Genomic DNA, 16,275 nt, shown 5'->3' with positions numbered 1-16,275 from the left:
TGTTTTTTCAGCATGTGGTTCGTTTGCATGGCATTCCGGAGAATATTGTGTCTGACAGAGGTTCTCAGTTTGTTTCTAGGTTTTGGCGGTCCTTTTGTGCTAGGATGGGCATTAATTTGTCTTTTTCTTTGGCGTTTCATCCTCAGACAAATGGCCAAACTGAGCGAACCAATCAGACCTTGGAAACCTATTTGAGATGCTTTGTGTCTGCTGATCAGGATGATTGGGTGGCCTTCTTGCCGTTGGCCGAGTTTGCCCTTAATAATCGGGCTAGTTCGGCTACTTTGGTTTCGCCTTTTTTTTGTAATTTTGGTTTTCATCCTCATTTTTCTTCAGGGCAAGTTGAGCCTTCTGATTGTCCTGGTGTGGATTCTGTGGTGGACAGGTTACAGCAGATTTGGACTCATGTGGTGGACAATTTGACGTTGTCTCAGGAAAAGGCTCAACGTTTTGCTAACCGCCGTCGGTGTGTTGGTCCCCGGCTTCGTGTTGGGGATTTAGTTTGGTTATCTTCTCGTCATGTTCCTATGAAGGTTTCTTCCCCTAAGTTCAAGCCTCGCTTTATTGGTCCCTATAAGATTTCTGAGATTATCCGGTATCTTTTCGTTTGGCCCTTCCTGCCTCTTTTGCCTTCCATAATGTTTTCCATAGATCTTTGTTGCGGAGATATGTGGTGCCCGTTGTTCCCTCTGTTGATCCTCCTGCCCCGGTGTTGGTTGAGGGGGAGTTGGAATATGTGCTGGAGAAGATTTTGGATTCTCGTTTTTCGAGGCGGAGGCTTCAGTATCTTGTCAAGTGGAAGGGTTATGGCCAGGAGGATAATTCTTGGGTTGCTGCCTCCAATGTCCATGCCGCCGATTTGGTTCGTGCCTTTCACTTGGCTCGTCCTGATCGGCCTGGGGGCTCTGGTGAGGGATCGGCGACCCCTCCTCAAGGGGGGGGGGGGGTACTGTTGTGAATTCCGTTCTTGGTCTCCCTCCGGTGGTTGTAAATGGCACTTTTGTGAATTCTGCCCTTGGGCTCCCTCCGGTGGTTTTAAGTGGAACTGCTGCTCCTTGGATTTAGCTTAGCAGCTGCTTCCACTGATCATCTCTCCTGCTCTGCTATTTAGCCTGGCTCTGATCTTCAGCCAGTGCCCGCTGTCAATGTTTCTTGGTTGGATTCAGATCTCTCCTTGGATTTCCTTGATAGTCGGTCCTGTTCAGCAAAGATAAGTCCTTGCGTGTTCATTTGTTGTCCTCTTGCTGTGGACTTAATCATTCAGCTCATTTTATGTTTGCTCTAGTCCAGCTTGTCAGTATTCAATATTCAGTTAAGCTGGAAGCTCTGGGGAAGCAGATTTGCCCTCCACACTGTTAGTCAGGTGTGGAGATTTTTTGTAAACTCTGTGATGGCTTTTTTTAGCTTTTAATACTGACCGCACAGTATCCTTTCCTATTCTGTCTATCTAGTTAGAAGTGGCCTCCTTTGCTAAATCCTGGTTTCATTCTGTGTATGTCATTTCCCTCTCCACTCACAGTCCATATTTGTGGGGGGCTGTCTGTCCTTTGGGAATTTTCTCTGAGGTAAGATAGCTTTCCTGTTTCCATCTTTAGGGGTAGTTAGTTCTCCGGCTGTGACGAGATGTCTAGGGAGTGACAGGAACATTCCACGGCTACTTCTAGTGTTGTGTTAGGTTCAGGAACTGCGGTCAGTAAAGATACCATCTCCTCAGAGCTCGTCCCATGTTGCTCCTTAACCACCAGGTCATAACAGATATCGAGCGATAGCTAGACACAGAGGATGGGTCGAGGGAGGGCTTTTTGAGGATGTGTGTGATCTTGGCATGCTTGAAAGATGAGGGGAAGACACCTGTTGTGAGTGAGAGGTTGAAGAGGTGCGTTAGGGTTGGTATGAAACAAAAAAGAGCAAGAAATCCACCAAAGAAAATGCACACTATTGCTCAATAATTTATATAAAAGGTAAACTTTTATTGACAAAACCCATAAAAAACAATTAAAAACAATAATAACCAATTCCCCCCCATGATCCTGCAGTTGCACAGATATATGGATATGTATTACATGTAAACATGCAGACAATAATCTACATAATACAAATAAGTAGGGTTGAGCGAAACGGATCGGACAAATTCAAAAATCTCCGACTTTCGGCAAAGTCGGGTTTCATGAAACCCGACCCGATCCTAGTGTGGGATCGGCCATGCGGTCGGCGATCTTCGCGCCAAAGTCGCGTTTCTTATGACGCGTTCAGCACCATTTCTCAGGCAATGAAGGAGGACTCAGAGTGTGTGCAGCGTGATAACATAGGTCTCGGTCCCCACCATCTTAGAGCAGGGCATGACAGTGATTGGCTTGCTTTCTGCGGCATCACAGGGGGTATAAAGGGGCATGCATGCCGACCGCCATCTTACTTCTGCCGATCTTAGCATAGGGAGAGATTTCTGCAGCTTCGTCAGAAGAAGGGATATAGTTAGGGAGAGAAGATTAACCCCCAAACCACTTGTGCTGTAGCGATTTCCACTGTCCAACACCACCTTTTTTTGCAGGGACAGTGGAGGCTGTTTTTTTGTGCATCAGCTCTGTAGCTTATTAGGCTGCCTTATAAGGCTCCCTGATAGCTGCATTGCTGTTTGCACGCTGCTGTGCAAACCAACTGCTTTTTTAAAAGCAAAAATCCTGTTGCTCCTTTCTGCAGTTATCTTGTTTTTGTCCACACTTTTGTGTGCAGCAGTCCTTTTTGTTGCTGCCATACTTGTCCTGAGATCATTGTAGGGAGATTGAAATTGTACTACAGTTCTTGGATTTTTTCAGATATCTTCCAGCCACTTTCTGCCACTTACATTGGTTTGTGTTACACACTGGGCCTGAGTTGTGGTGCTGTCTCCCCCCCAAAAAAGGGAGATTCAAATTGTCACAAAGTGGATATACGTCAGTTCTGTTAGTTTGTGGTATATCAGCCAGCCACGTTCTGCCACTTACATTGTGTTGTGTTATACACTGGGCCTGAGTTGTGGTGCAGTCTCCCCAAAATAAAAAGGGAGATTTAAATTCTCAGCAAGTTTAGATACACCTTCTACCTTGTTTTACAGTACCATATCACGGTTGTTATTTTGGTAACATTTTCCCAAAAATGAGGAAGTCTGGTGGAAGAGGCCGTGGGCGGTCGTTGCCAGCTGGTACTGATGGTGGTGGTGGTGGAGCATCTGGTTGTAGTGGGAAAAGCAAAATAGCCCCTAAGGCGGGAGGTGTTGAGCCAGCGTCATCGTCTGGCTACACAAGGCCTCGAAGGCTCCCTTATCTTGGAGTAGGAAAACCGCTTTTAAAGCCGGAGCAGCAGGAAAAAGTTTTGGCTTTCCTTGCTGACTCAGTCTCTAACTTTTTCGCCTCCTCTTCAGAAAGTTCCAAATATAAAAGCAGCGAGTCGTCAGTGGATGCTCCCGGTCAGGAACAAGACGTTTCCTTGTGTCCTTCACCCAAACCAAAAGTGAAGGATGTGTCAGTCGACACTACAGGTTACTCCATGGAGCTCTTTACACATACCGTGCCTGGGTTAGAAAGGGAAATTGTTAACTGCCCATTACAAGATGAATCGGACATGGAGTGCACTGATGCACAGCCACAGCTAGATTATTAGGAGGAGATGACATAAAGGTATATAGTATGTACAGAAGAGATGGCATACAGGTATATACTATATACAGGAGGAGATGACAAACAGCAGGTATATACTATTTACAGGGGAGATGACATACAGGTATATACTATATACAGGAGATGACATACAGTTGTATATTATATATAATGGAGATGACAAACATGTATATACTGAGGGGAAAATGAGAAGTGTGAGGTGAAAATGAGGGGTGTAAGGGAGAAAATGAGAGATGTGAGGGGGAAAATGAGAGGCGTGATGGGAAAATAAGAGAAGTGAGGTGCTATAACTAACTACAGATATTTACTATGCCCAGGCAACGCCGGGCTCTTCAGCTAGTACTGTATATATATATACAGTCATAGCCAAAAGTTTCAAAACTGACATAAAAATTGGTTTCACAAAGTTTGCTGGTTTATTGCTTTTAAATCTCAGTCAGATGTTTCTGTGGTTACTGTAGTACAATTATAAACATTTCATACATTTGAAAACTTTTATTGACAAATACACTAAGGGTATGTGCACACGATCACTAAACGCTGCGTACTTTTGCAGTATCCAACCCACAGCGTCAAGATGTTATAGCATAGTGGATGGGATTTCAAGAAGTGCCATATTTACTATGCGTCCAGAGACGCCCGCAGCTCACCAGTGGAGACGGACATGTGGCGCGTCTTTCCAGACAGCAACATGTCTATTTATCTTGCAGAGACACAAGTCTCTGCAAGAGAAATTTCACCCGTGGAAGTGGAGAATCTGCACGGTTCAGTTAGCACATGTGGATTCACATGGGTTCAATAGCTGGCAGTGGACATGCACTGTGTCCAAAGCGCTGCCAATTCCTGATCGTGGGCACATTCCCTAAAGCATCCTGAGACCACTCTTGTGTGAGGTTGCTTTTCATCCAAGGGAGTGAACTGACAATTTTGACAAACAATATTGTGATGAATAAATAATGGTATCTTATTATCCTTCAAGGACAACTTTGATCCAGGAGCAATGTGAGGAAGATCAATGCTCATTCCAGCAAGGTGGAGCAGTATTCAAAAGGCAAAAGGGATTACTATGTGGCTCAATGAGCAAAACATTGAAAACTGTAATTAAAAAAAAAAAAAACACAGAAGCAGAAATCTTTCCTTTGTAGTTTTCACCTCATGTTTATAGCTGAAATAAACACATTCACGAACTGTAAGATCAATATCACTAATGCGTTTGTGTTGTTTGCCCAGGGAGACATGAAAATGAAGGAGATTTTGAAGTACACACACCAGTTTCTGCAGAAATTTTGTGCCGGGAACCCAGAAAACCAGGCTCTTTTACACAAGCACTTGTCTCTGTTCCTAACTCCCGGTGTAAGTTCCATGATTTGAGAAATATATTATTACTATTATTATAATGCCATTTAGTCTATGGTGCTTTACATGTGAGGAAAGGTATACATAAAAAAAAAACAAGTACAGTAATCTTAAATAATACAAGTCACAACTGGTATAGGAGGAGAGAGGACCCTGCCCGCGAGGGCTCACAGTCTACAAGGGATGGGTGAGGGTAGGTATATACAATCTATGTGAACCATCACCTAAGATAACTTTTGCTTTTGCTTCCCACTTATTGGTAGAATGAAGACCACAGTTCAATGTTAAAGTGCTGTGTTTCTTTGAATTAAAATTTCTGTATACCCAATTCTACTTAGTTCATGTAATTATTCCCAGAATCAGTATTTGTGTAATATATATTGCTACCTACACACATTAGCATATCTGTAGAACTAGTAATGTCTAGCGGCACAGGTAACAGCCCCATACACAGATAGCTGTCAATTGAACAATCAGTCAGCTGAGACCTATCTCACCAGACTCCTTAAGGCCCCGTCACACTTAGCGACGCTAAAGCGATCCCGACAACAGGATTGTTGCTGCGTCGCTATGTGGTCGCTGGTGAGATGTCAAACAGTGATATCTTCCCAACGACGCTGCAGCGAAGCGGCGACCTGTAGCGACCTGTACAACAATGTCACATGGCAGCTATTATGACGATTCAGTGTCTGAGTCGTCAACGAGGTCGTTGGTAAGGTGTCAAACACAGTGATGTGTGCTACCCAGCGGGACCTCAACGATCAAAAAAAAGGTCCAGGCCATTCCGACACGACCAGCGATCTCACAGCAGGGGCCTGGTCGCTGCTACGTGTCAAACATAGCAAGATCGCTACTGAGGTCGCTGTTGCGTCACAAAACTTGTGACTCAGCAGCGATCTCGCTAGCGACCTCGCTTAGTGTGACGGGGGCTTTACTTGCACAGGAACTTTCGGCTCAGCCAGTCGTGTCTTTGTTATGGGAGATCCACTATCAGATTCCCCTAAGCAGATTATTTTGTTCCTGAACAAAAAGATCAGACATTGAAATTCTGGCGTGCCAGTCATGCTTTCCCCCTAAATCACCTGTCATAGAGGAATGGGGAAGCCACATACAGATTAGATTGTCAGTGGTTTCAGACGATTTTACTTTAACCCCTTTCCGACATCAGGCATAAATGTACACCGATATTGGACTCTCTCCCTTTGATGTGGGTTCTGGCAAAGAACCCATATGCTTCCTGGAACATGTCAGCTGTTTTGAGGGTTGGCGCTAGAATTGGGGGGGTTTCCACTGTTTACATACATCAGTGGGTCTCCAAACTCGACATGGTGCCCGCCATTGATTCCAGTCAATTTTGCATTCAAAAAGTCAAACGGTGCCTTCTCCCTTCTGAACCCTGCCATGCTCTCAAACAGTGGCTTTCCCCCGCATATGGGGTATCGGTGTACTCTGGAGAAATTGTACAACAAATTTTATGGTCCGTTTGCTCCTGATACCCTTGTGAAAATAAAAAAGTTTGGGTCTAAAGTAAATTTTTTGCGAAAAAAGTAAAATATTAATTTATTCTTCGATATTTCCTTAGTTCTCGTGAAGCACCTGAAGAGTTAAGAAACTTCTTGAAGGTGGCTTAGAGCACAGTTTTTAAAATGGTGTCACTTTGGGGTATTTTCTGTGATATTGACCCGCCAAACTCAATTCAAATGTGAAGTTGTCCCTAAAAAATTTTTTTTTCAATTTTGTTGGAAAAATGAAAAATCGCTGGTCAACTTTTAGCCCTTATAACTTCCTAAAAGAAAAAAAAAAAAAAAAAGATGTTTCCAGAATTATGCTGATGTAAAGTAGGCATGTGGGAAATATTAGTTATTAACTGTTTTGTGGGATATGACTCTCTGATTTAGGGGCACAAAAATTAAAAGTTTTAAAATTGCTAAATTTTCTAAATTTTTGCCAAAATTAAACGCAAGTGATATTGAATAAATTTTACCATTATCATGAAGTACAATGTCTTATGAAAAAACATTCTCAGAATCATTGGGATCTGGTGAAGCGTTTCAGAGCTATAACCTCATTAAGTGACAATAGTCAAAATTGTAAAAATTGGCTTGGTCGTTAAGAATATTATTGGCTCTGTCACTAAGTGTTAATGCACCCTTGTATTTACATGTGTATAACAACAATTGTCACTTTTTATTGTACTGGAGCCCCCTTCTTCTACAATGCCACCATATAACCAATGTTTTTTAAGAGAGGTTTTTTTACTTTTGAGGTCCTTGTTCTGAACTCTCTTTATCACCACAGGTTTGGTGTTTTTGTTTCAGTACATATTGCTTCCGAATGGGGTTTACCATTCACTCTCCAGTAGATTTATGTCAATATATTTATTTATTTCATATATATTTTTAGTTCATAATTGGCATATATTACCTGTTCAGTCCAGAACTTGTTTCACAACTAAATTTAGCAGAAAGCCATTTGTTCCCATGCTTCTGTGGGAAACTGCACTAGAGTTGGTTATATAGATTGATGTGATTTTTTTGCTATCATTTATAATTTATTCACAAAATAATTTGTAAGGAATAGCTGATATTTTTGTGTATGTCTAAATAGTGAAAGTTAAGAATCGTAATAAATGTGTGGCTTAGTTAGTTAGTTATATGGCTTTAACCATAGTATTAACCACCAGGGATATACCGGTACTTCTAACCCTAAAATAAGGTTCTAGCAGCATACTCCGTTCCATAAGTGAAAAGTATCTACGGCTAGCAAGACTTGGTTAGCCATATGCAGTTCCTAGCTGCTTGAGGGACCAATAATGTACAATAAAATGTTATGATGAATATTGATGCAACCTAGACAGGATTTACTGTATGAAGAAGTCAAATTATTTTTGCCACCATAAAGGACAACAAATAAGTACCATATTATAATTTTTTTACACATAACCTATATATGATTCTTGACCAAAAGGACTGTCCTTGAAAAAGACGATGGTAAAAGAAAGTATAAATGATATAGGTAGCAGGGATGCAAAGCATCCACAAATTCTTGAACAGTCATCACTTTACTTCAGAAAATGTGATGCATCCTTGATTTTTCTTAAGCTAGAGAAGATGCTAAAGTTTATTGTGACTGTAATTCTCATCAAGTTACAGTTCACACCAAATACAACCTAATGTGCTTATGACAGTATACTAAAATGTAGGCATATTTCACTTATAAAGTTTATAATTCATTATGGCTTTCTAAAGGGTCTGAAAAAATGTGGTGTGTCCAAGATTTTTGCATAATTTGTACTTGATTTGTTTCGCAGCTCTTAGAGGCAGAGACTATGCAACACATTTTCCTGAATAACTATCACTTGTGCACAGAGATCCATGAGACTGTTTTACAACACTTCATCCATTGTTTAGCCACGCATGGCAGACATGTGCAGTACTTGGACTTCCTTCACACCATCATCAAAGCTGAAGGCAAATATATTAAGAAATGCCAGGACATGATCATGACAGAGGTAAAGATCTACAAAGGTCTACATTAAATGATTGAATTTAAACAATACTAAAGTTAATCAGGTTAACATGTATTGGTTGGCCTTGTAACAAATTCCCAAAAGCTCTTGTTGACCGAACTGCATTGTTGCAAACTAAAAATGTAGATTATAGACTGATTTTATAAGGTGTGCGTACAGTGAGGAAAATACGTTTTTGATATACTGACAATATTGCAAGTTCTGCCACCTACAAAGAATGAAGAGGTCTGTAATTTTTATCGTAGGTAAACTTCAACTGTAAGAGACAGAATCTTAAAAAAAACAATCCGGAAAATCACAGTATTTGATCGCCCACCAACCAGCAAGAATTCTGGCATAGACGTTTCCTGAAGTTCTTGACCAAGATTGCACACAATGCAGAAATGATTTTGGCCCACTCTTCCATACAGATCTTCTCCAGATCTTTCAGGTTTTGGGGTTGTTTCTGGGCTACATTGAGTTTCAGCTCCCTCCAAAGATTTTCTATTGGGTTCAGGTCTGGAGTTTGGCCAGGCTATTCCAGGACCTGAAATGCTTCTAACAGAGCCACTCCTTAGTTGCCCTGGCCAAGTGTTTCAGGTCATTGTCATGCTGGAAGACCGAGCCATGACCCATCTTCATTTCTATTACTGAGCGAAGGAGGTTGTTGGCCAAAATCTTGCAATACCCATCTTTCCCTTGCCTTCGTCCTTTTACCTTTTGAGAAAAGCACCTCCAAAGTATGATGTTTCCTCCACAATGCTTCATGGTTGGGACGGTGTTCTTTGAGGTTGTTCGCATTCATCTTCCTTCTCCAAGCACGGCGAGTGGAGTTAATACCAAAAAGTTCTATTATGATCTCATCTAACCACATGACCTCCTCCCATGTCTCCTGTGTATCATCCAGATGGTCATTAGTGAACTTCAAACTGTCCGGGATATATTCTGGCATGAGCAGGGTGACCTTGCATGCCCTGCAGGATTTTAATCCATGACGGCGTAGTGTGTTACTAACATTAATGATTGAGAGTGTGATCTCAGCTCTCTTCAGGTTATTGACCAAGTCCTCCGGTGTAGTTCTGTTCTGATTCCTGACCTATCTAAGAATCATCCTTACCCCACTAGGCGAGATCTTGCATGGAGCCCCAGACTAAGGAAGATTGAGAGTCATTTTGGGTTTCTTCCATTTTCTAATAATTGTGCCAACAGTTGTCTTTTCACCATGCTGCTTGCCTATTGTCCTGTAGCCCATCCCAGCCTTGTGCAGGTCTACAATATTGTTGCTGGTGTCCTTAGACTGCTCTTTGGTGTTGGCCATGGTGGATACGTTGAAGTGTGATTGATTGAATGTGTGGACAGGTGTCTTTTATACAGGTAACAAGTTCAAACAGGTGCAATTAATACAGGTAATGAGTTCTGAGTAGGAGGGGTTCTAAAAGAAAAACTAACAGGTCTGTGAGAGCCAGAATTCTTGCTTGTTGGCATGTGATCAAATACTTATTTTGTGCAATAAAAAAATTACAGACCTCTCCATTCTTTGTAGGTGGGAAAAAATGCAAAACGGCAGTGTATCAAATACTTATTTTCTCCACTGTATATGTTCTGTTCTAAATATTTAAATGTGTTATGCTAAATATCTAAATATTTTTTTGCTATGGTAGTATGGGAGTTATACCCAGGGCTGTATTTAGAGTTTCTGCTGCCCTAGGCACTTATAGTGCTGCCTCTCCCTTTGGTGAGTATGACACTATTGGCAGTGACTTTGGCAAAAATCGCTGATGTGAAAGTAACCTTTTGCAGCAGATCCAGCAGTTTTTCCGCATCTGCCGCGTAACGGATCACTTACGGCAACACTGCGTTCGGCCTCATCCATTCCTTATGGGAGTTGGGGACATGTGCGGCACTTGCGGCAAATGCAGTACTTGCAGAAATAGAAAATAAAACGCTGCTAGCAGTGTTTTTTTTTTTGTTCACCGCAAGTGCAAAACCTCAAGTGCCGCACATGTCTGCAATTAGCCATCACTACCTGTCCCTGCACCTTGCTAGCTCATCCCCTAACCATCCCTATGACCTAAAACTACACTATAAAGCTTTAGAAAAACAATTTATTACCTGACATATTCCTCCGATAATGAGGGCTCCAGGCTACGGCGTAGACAGGGACGGGCAGTCTCCGGGTCTCCATTCTCTCTGTTCACACCCTCAGTCCCTGCCTCACTGCCTGTGCTGTGCGCAGACATCCCTCCATCGGACCCGGTAATCGCCACCCGCAGTAGCATACCGGCAGAGGTGTATCTAGGGTTTCTGGCACCAGGGGCAAGAATTCATTTTGGCGCCCCCCCCCCCCACCAAGGATATATTCGATTTGTACACAAAGAATGACTGCAGACTCATTACAAACCTGGACATTCCCTTTAATGCTCCTAACATAAATAAAAACATGAGAGTTAGTCAGTATCACAAATAACATTTACATCCAGGTACCTTACAGATGATGTCTTCTCTGGAGTCGTTCTCCTTCTTTTCTTCATCTTGTCCAGACCTCATGATGAGTTTTCTCATCCACAGCCGTCTCTGCAGACTTCCATCTTCTCTGCTTTTTTGCAGAAAATTTCCACATGACGCCCTAAAAGATACAACTGTCATTATAATGCTCCTGAATAAAAAATTGCCCCTCACTATATTGTCTGCACAAAATATGACCCCACACTGTCCTCCTTATGGTTCATGCTCTTTACACTGACCTCTCCTTTCCATACCGGCCACCTCTTCACACTGTCCTCTCACACTGTGTCCCCCTATAGGGCCCAGTATTTATACTGTACTCTCTCATCACACTCAACCTCCTTGGTATACTGTCCCCTCCTGGCTGTGTCCTTACACTGCCCCCCCATGCTACTCCCCCACTACTCAGTTTCTATTCTGTGCCCACTCACTTTTCTCCCCCCATTCAGTCTCCTCACACTGTTCCCCTCCCTCCTCATACTGTCTCCTCTCACATCCCTCCTGTTCACCATACTGTCTCCTCGTATATTTACCCCCTCACTTTCTATACTGTATGCTCACCTGACTCCCCATACTGTGTCTGCACACATCCCATCCTCTTCACTCCCCGTACTCTATCCACATACATTTTTCACATCTCTACTCATGCTGTGTCCACATACATTGCCCCGTTCGCTCCTCATACTGTCTGCACCCATCCCCCATACTGTTTCCTCATACATGCCCCCATTCCCCAGTACTGTTTCCTCATACATGCCCCCCATTCCCTCCATACTGTTTCCTCATACATGCCCCTCATTCCCCAGTACTGTTTCCTCATACATGCCTGTTATGGACCTGGTGGTTAGGAGCACCCGGAATGACCTGATGAGTAAACTCAAAAACGGGACTAGCTCTGGGGAAGTGGGAACTCTGCTGACCGCAAACCCTACTCCTATCACACACACTAGAAATAGCCGTGGAGCGTACCTAACTCTCCCTAGACGCCTCTTCACAGCCTAAGAGCTAACTACCCCTAAAGATAGAAATGGAAGCCTTACCTTGCCTCAGAGAAATTCCCCAAAGGTAAAGGCAGCCCCCCACATATATTGACTGTGAGTTAAGAGGAAAGTCACAAACACAGGAATGAAACAGGTTTTAGCAAAGGAGGCCAGACTACACTAAATAGTCAGAGGAAAGAAAAGGGAACTATGCGGTCAGCACAAAAACTACAAAAAAAAACGCAGAGTAAGCAAAAAGACTCCCCACACCGACTCATGGTGTGGAGGTGCCACTCTGCACTCCCAGAGCTTCCAGCTAGCAAGGGAATATCATGATATCAAGCTGGACTAGAATTTAGCAGTACTAAGAAATATATTCAGGAAGCAGTAACAACAAATGAACTAGCAAAGACTTAGCTTCTGCTGTAGTAGACAGGTCCTCAGAGAAGTCCAAGAGAGATCTGAACCAATACTGAGACATTGACAGCTGGCATGAAGTAACGATCTGAGTGGAGTTAAATAGGGAAGCCAGCATAGCAATAAACGAGGACAGCTGAGGAAGCCAACCTCAGTGACCAGCAGTTCCACTCAAAGCCACCAGAGGGAGTCCAAGAGCAGAACTAACCAAAGTACCATTCATGACCACAGGAGGGAGTCCGAGAACGGAATTCACAACAGTACCCCTCCCTTGAGGAGGGGTCACCGAACCCTCACCAGGGCCCCCAGGCCGATCAGGACGAGCCAAATGAAAGGCACAAACTAAATCGGCAGCATGGACATCGGAGGCAACAACCCAGGAATTATCCTCCTGACCATAGCCCTTCCACTTAACCAGGTACTGAAGCTTCCGTCTCGAAATACGAGAATCCAAAATTTTTTCCACCACATACTCCAACTCCCCTTCAACCAACACCGGAGCAGGAGGATCAACGGAGGGAACCATAGGCGCCACGTACCTCCGCAACAACGACCTATGGAACACATTATGGATGGCAAAAGAAGCTGGAAGGGCCAAACGAAACGACACAGGAATAAGAATTTCAGAAATCTTATAAGCACCAATGAACCGAGGCTTAAACTTAGGAGAAAAAACCTTCATAGGAACATAACGAGAAGACAACCAAACCAAATCCCCAACAAGAAGTCGAGGACAAACACAACGACGGCGGTTAGCGAAACATTGAGCCTTCTCCTGGGACAACGTCAGATTGTCCACTACATGAGTCCAAATTTGCTGCAACCTGTCCACCACAGAATCCACACCAGGACAGTCAGAAGGCTCAACCTGCCCCGAAGAAAAATGAGGATGAAAACCAGAATTGCAAAAAAAAGGCGAAACCAAAGTAGCCGAACTAGCCCGATTATTAAGGGCGAACTCAGCCAATGTCAAGAAGGTCACCCAATCATCCTGATCAGCAGAAACAAAGCATCTCAGATAGGTTTCCAAAGTCTGGTTGGTTCGTTCGGTTTGGCCATTTGTTTGAGGATGGAAAGCCGAAGAAAAAGACAAATCAATGCCCATCTTAGCACAAAAAGACCGCCAAAACCTAGAGACAAACTGGGAACCTCTGTCCGACACAATGTTCTCCGGAATGCCATGCAAGCGAACCACATGTTGAAAAAATAATGGCACCAAATCAGAGGAGGAAGGTAATTTAGGCAAGGGTACCAAATGGACCATCTTAGAAAAGCGATCACAAACCACCCAGATGACAGACATCCTTTCAGAGACAGGAAGATCTGAAATAAAATCCATGGAAACATGCGTCCAAGGCCTTTTCGGGACTGGCAAGGGCAAAAGCAACCCACTGGCACGAGAACAGCAGGGCTTAGCCCGAGCACAAGTCCCACAGGACTGCACAAAAGATCGCACATCCCGTGACAAGGAAGGCCACCAAAAGGACCTAGCCACCAAATATCTGGTACCAAAAATCCCAGGATGACCGGCCAACACCGAGCAATGAACCTCAGAAATAACTCTGCTAGTCCATCTATCAGGGACAAACAGTTTCTCCGCTGGACAACGGTCAGGTCTATCAGCCTGAAACTCCTGCAGCACCCGCCGCAAATCAGGGGATATGGCAGACAGAATTTCCCCCTCTTTGAGAATACCAGCCGGCTCAGGGACTCCCGGAGAATTAGGCACAAAACTCCTAGAAAGAGCATCCGCCTTCACATTCTTAGAAGCTGGAAGGTATGAGACCACAAAATCGAAACGGGAGAAAAACAGCGACCATCGAGCCTGTCTAGGATTCAACGGCTGGGCAGACTCGAGATAAGTCAGATTTTTGTGATCCGTCAAGACCACCACGCGGTGCTTGGCTCCCTCAAGCCAATGTCGCCACTCCTCGAATGCCCACTTCATAGCTAGCAGCTCCCGATTGCCAACATCATAATTACGCTTAGCAGGCAAAAACTTTCTAGAAAAAAAGGCACATGGCTTCATCACAGAGCCATCAGAACTTCTTTGAGACAAAACAGCCCCTGCTCCAATCTCAGAAGCATCAACCTCGACCTGAAAAGGGAGCGAAACATCTGGCTGACGCAACACAGGGGCCGAAGAAAAACGACGTTTCAGCTCCTGAAAAGCCTCAACGGCCGCAGAGGACCAATTCACCACACCAGCACCTTTCTTTGTCAAATCAGTCAAAGATTTAACCACACTAGAAAAATTAGCGATAAAGCGACGGTAAAAATTAGCAAAGCCCAGGAATTTCTGGAGGCTCTTCACAGATGTAGGTTGAGTCCAATCATAAATGGCCTGAACTTTAACAGGATCCATCTCGATAGTAGAAGGGGAAAAAATGAAGCCCAAAAAGGAAACCTTCTGAACTCCGAAGAGACATTTAGACCCCTTCACAAACAAGGAATTAGCACGAAGGACCTGTAATACCATTCTGACCTGTTTCACATGAGACTCCCAATCATCCAAAAAGACCAAAATATCATCCAAATATACAATCATGAATCTATCCAGATACTTTCGGAAGATGTCATGCATAAAGGACTGAAACACAGATGGAGCATTTGAAAGCCCGAATGGCATTACCAGGTACTCAAAATGGCCCTCGGGTGTATTAAATGCTGTTTTCCATTCATCGCCCTGTTTAATACGCACAAGGTTATACGCCCCTCGAAGATCTATCTTGGTGAACCAACTAGCCCCCTTCATCCGAGCAAACAAATCAGACAGTAGAGGCAAAGGGTACTGAAATTTGACCGTGATTTTATTGAGAAGGTGGTAATCTATACAGGGTCTCAGAGAACCATCCTTCTTGGCCACAAAAAAGAACCCTGCTCCCAACGTTGATGAAGACGGGCGAATATGCCCTTTCTCCAAGGACTCCTTTATATAACTCCGCATAGCGGCGTGCTCTGGCACAGATAAATTGAAAAGTCGGCCCTTAGGAAACTTACTACCAGGAATCAAATTTATAGCACAATCACAATCCCTATGAGGAGGTAGGACACTGGATTTGGGCTCATCAAATACATCCTGGTAATCCGACAGAAACTCAGGGACTTCAGAAGGAGTGGAAGAAGAAATTGACACCAACGGAACATCGCCATGTATCCCATGACAACCCCAACTAGACACAGACATTGATTTCCAATCCAATACTGGATTATGAACCTGTAGCCATGGCAAACCCAACACGACCACATCATGCAAATTATGCAACACCAAAAAGTGAATATCTTCCTGATGTGCAGGAGCCATGCACATGGTCAACTGAACAACACAAAGGCCTCTCTAAAGAACCTATGAAGATAGGCCACAAGAATGTTTTGTTAAAAAATGCAAATTTTATTTCAAACCAAAAAACAAAGGTATCATATTCATATATACAGAATTATACGGTTAAAAATACGGTCCGGCGTCTCCCATTCTGGTAATTATACTATTAATCCCAGTACTATTTGTGTGCAATTTTATGCAAGACTTTGTTCTGCTTGCTACAAAAGCATTGTTATCTTTGCATGTAGGCTTTCTCTGCTGCAGCACTTCCTGATATTATACTTACACCCTAGAGGCAAGGAGGCAGCATTAAATACCGTAATAAACATTGATGTTTATATCTGGCCCTTCTAGTACTGGAGATACATTAGTGGCCAAGTACATCACAGAAAATCAGCTGCGGGTATAGATATATAACAATACAAGCACCGTGCACTTTAACTTGTTATGCCGTTGTATACAAACCAATAGCCACTAGGTGGCATACTTGAAGCATAGAATTGCACCATAGTGTGATTTAGTTTTCTTAGGGAT

The 16,275-nt window shown here is 43.3% G+C and overlaps 1 protein-coding gene across 2 annotated transcripts in view; it reads left to right on the top strand.

Annotated features, from left to right (window-relative positions):
* Window positions 1-16,275, top strand: part of ITPR3 (inositol 1,4,5-trisphosphate receptor type 3) — an 825,364-nt gene that overhangs the window by 461,109 nt on the left and 347,980 nt on the right. For both annotated transcript variants that reach the window (XM_077295501.1, XM_077295502.1), the window contains 2 exons: window positions 4,884-5,006; window positions 8,320-8,520. In XM_077295501.1, the coding sequence (XP_077151616.1) occupies window positions 4,884-5,006; window positions 8,320-8,520 (324 nt within the window). The remainder of the gene's footprint in view (window positions 1-4,883; window positions 5,007-8,319; window positions 8,521-16,275) is intronic.

Source organism: Ranitomeya variabilis, chromosome 3 (assembly GCF_051348905.1).
Source record: "Ranitomeya variabilis isolate aRanVar5 chromosome 3, aRanVar5.hap1, whole genome shotgun sequence".
Classification (NCBI taxonomy): domain Eukaryota; kingdom Metazoa; phylum Chordata; class Amphibia; order Anura; family Dendrobatidae; genus Ranitomeya; species Ranitomeya variabilis.
This window is presented reverse-complemented; position numbering and strand designations above follow the sequence as displayed.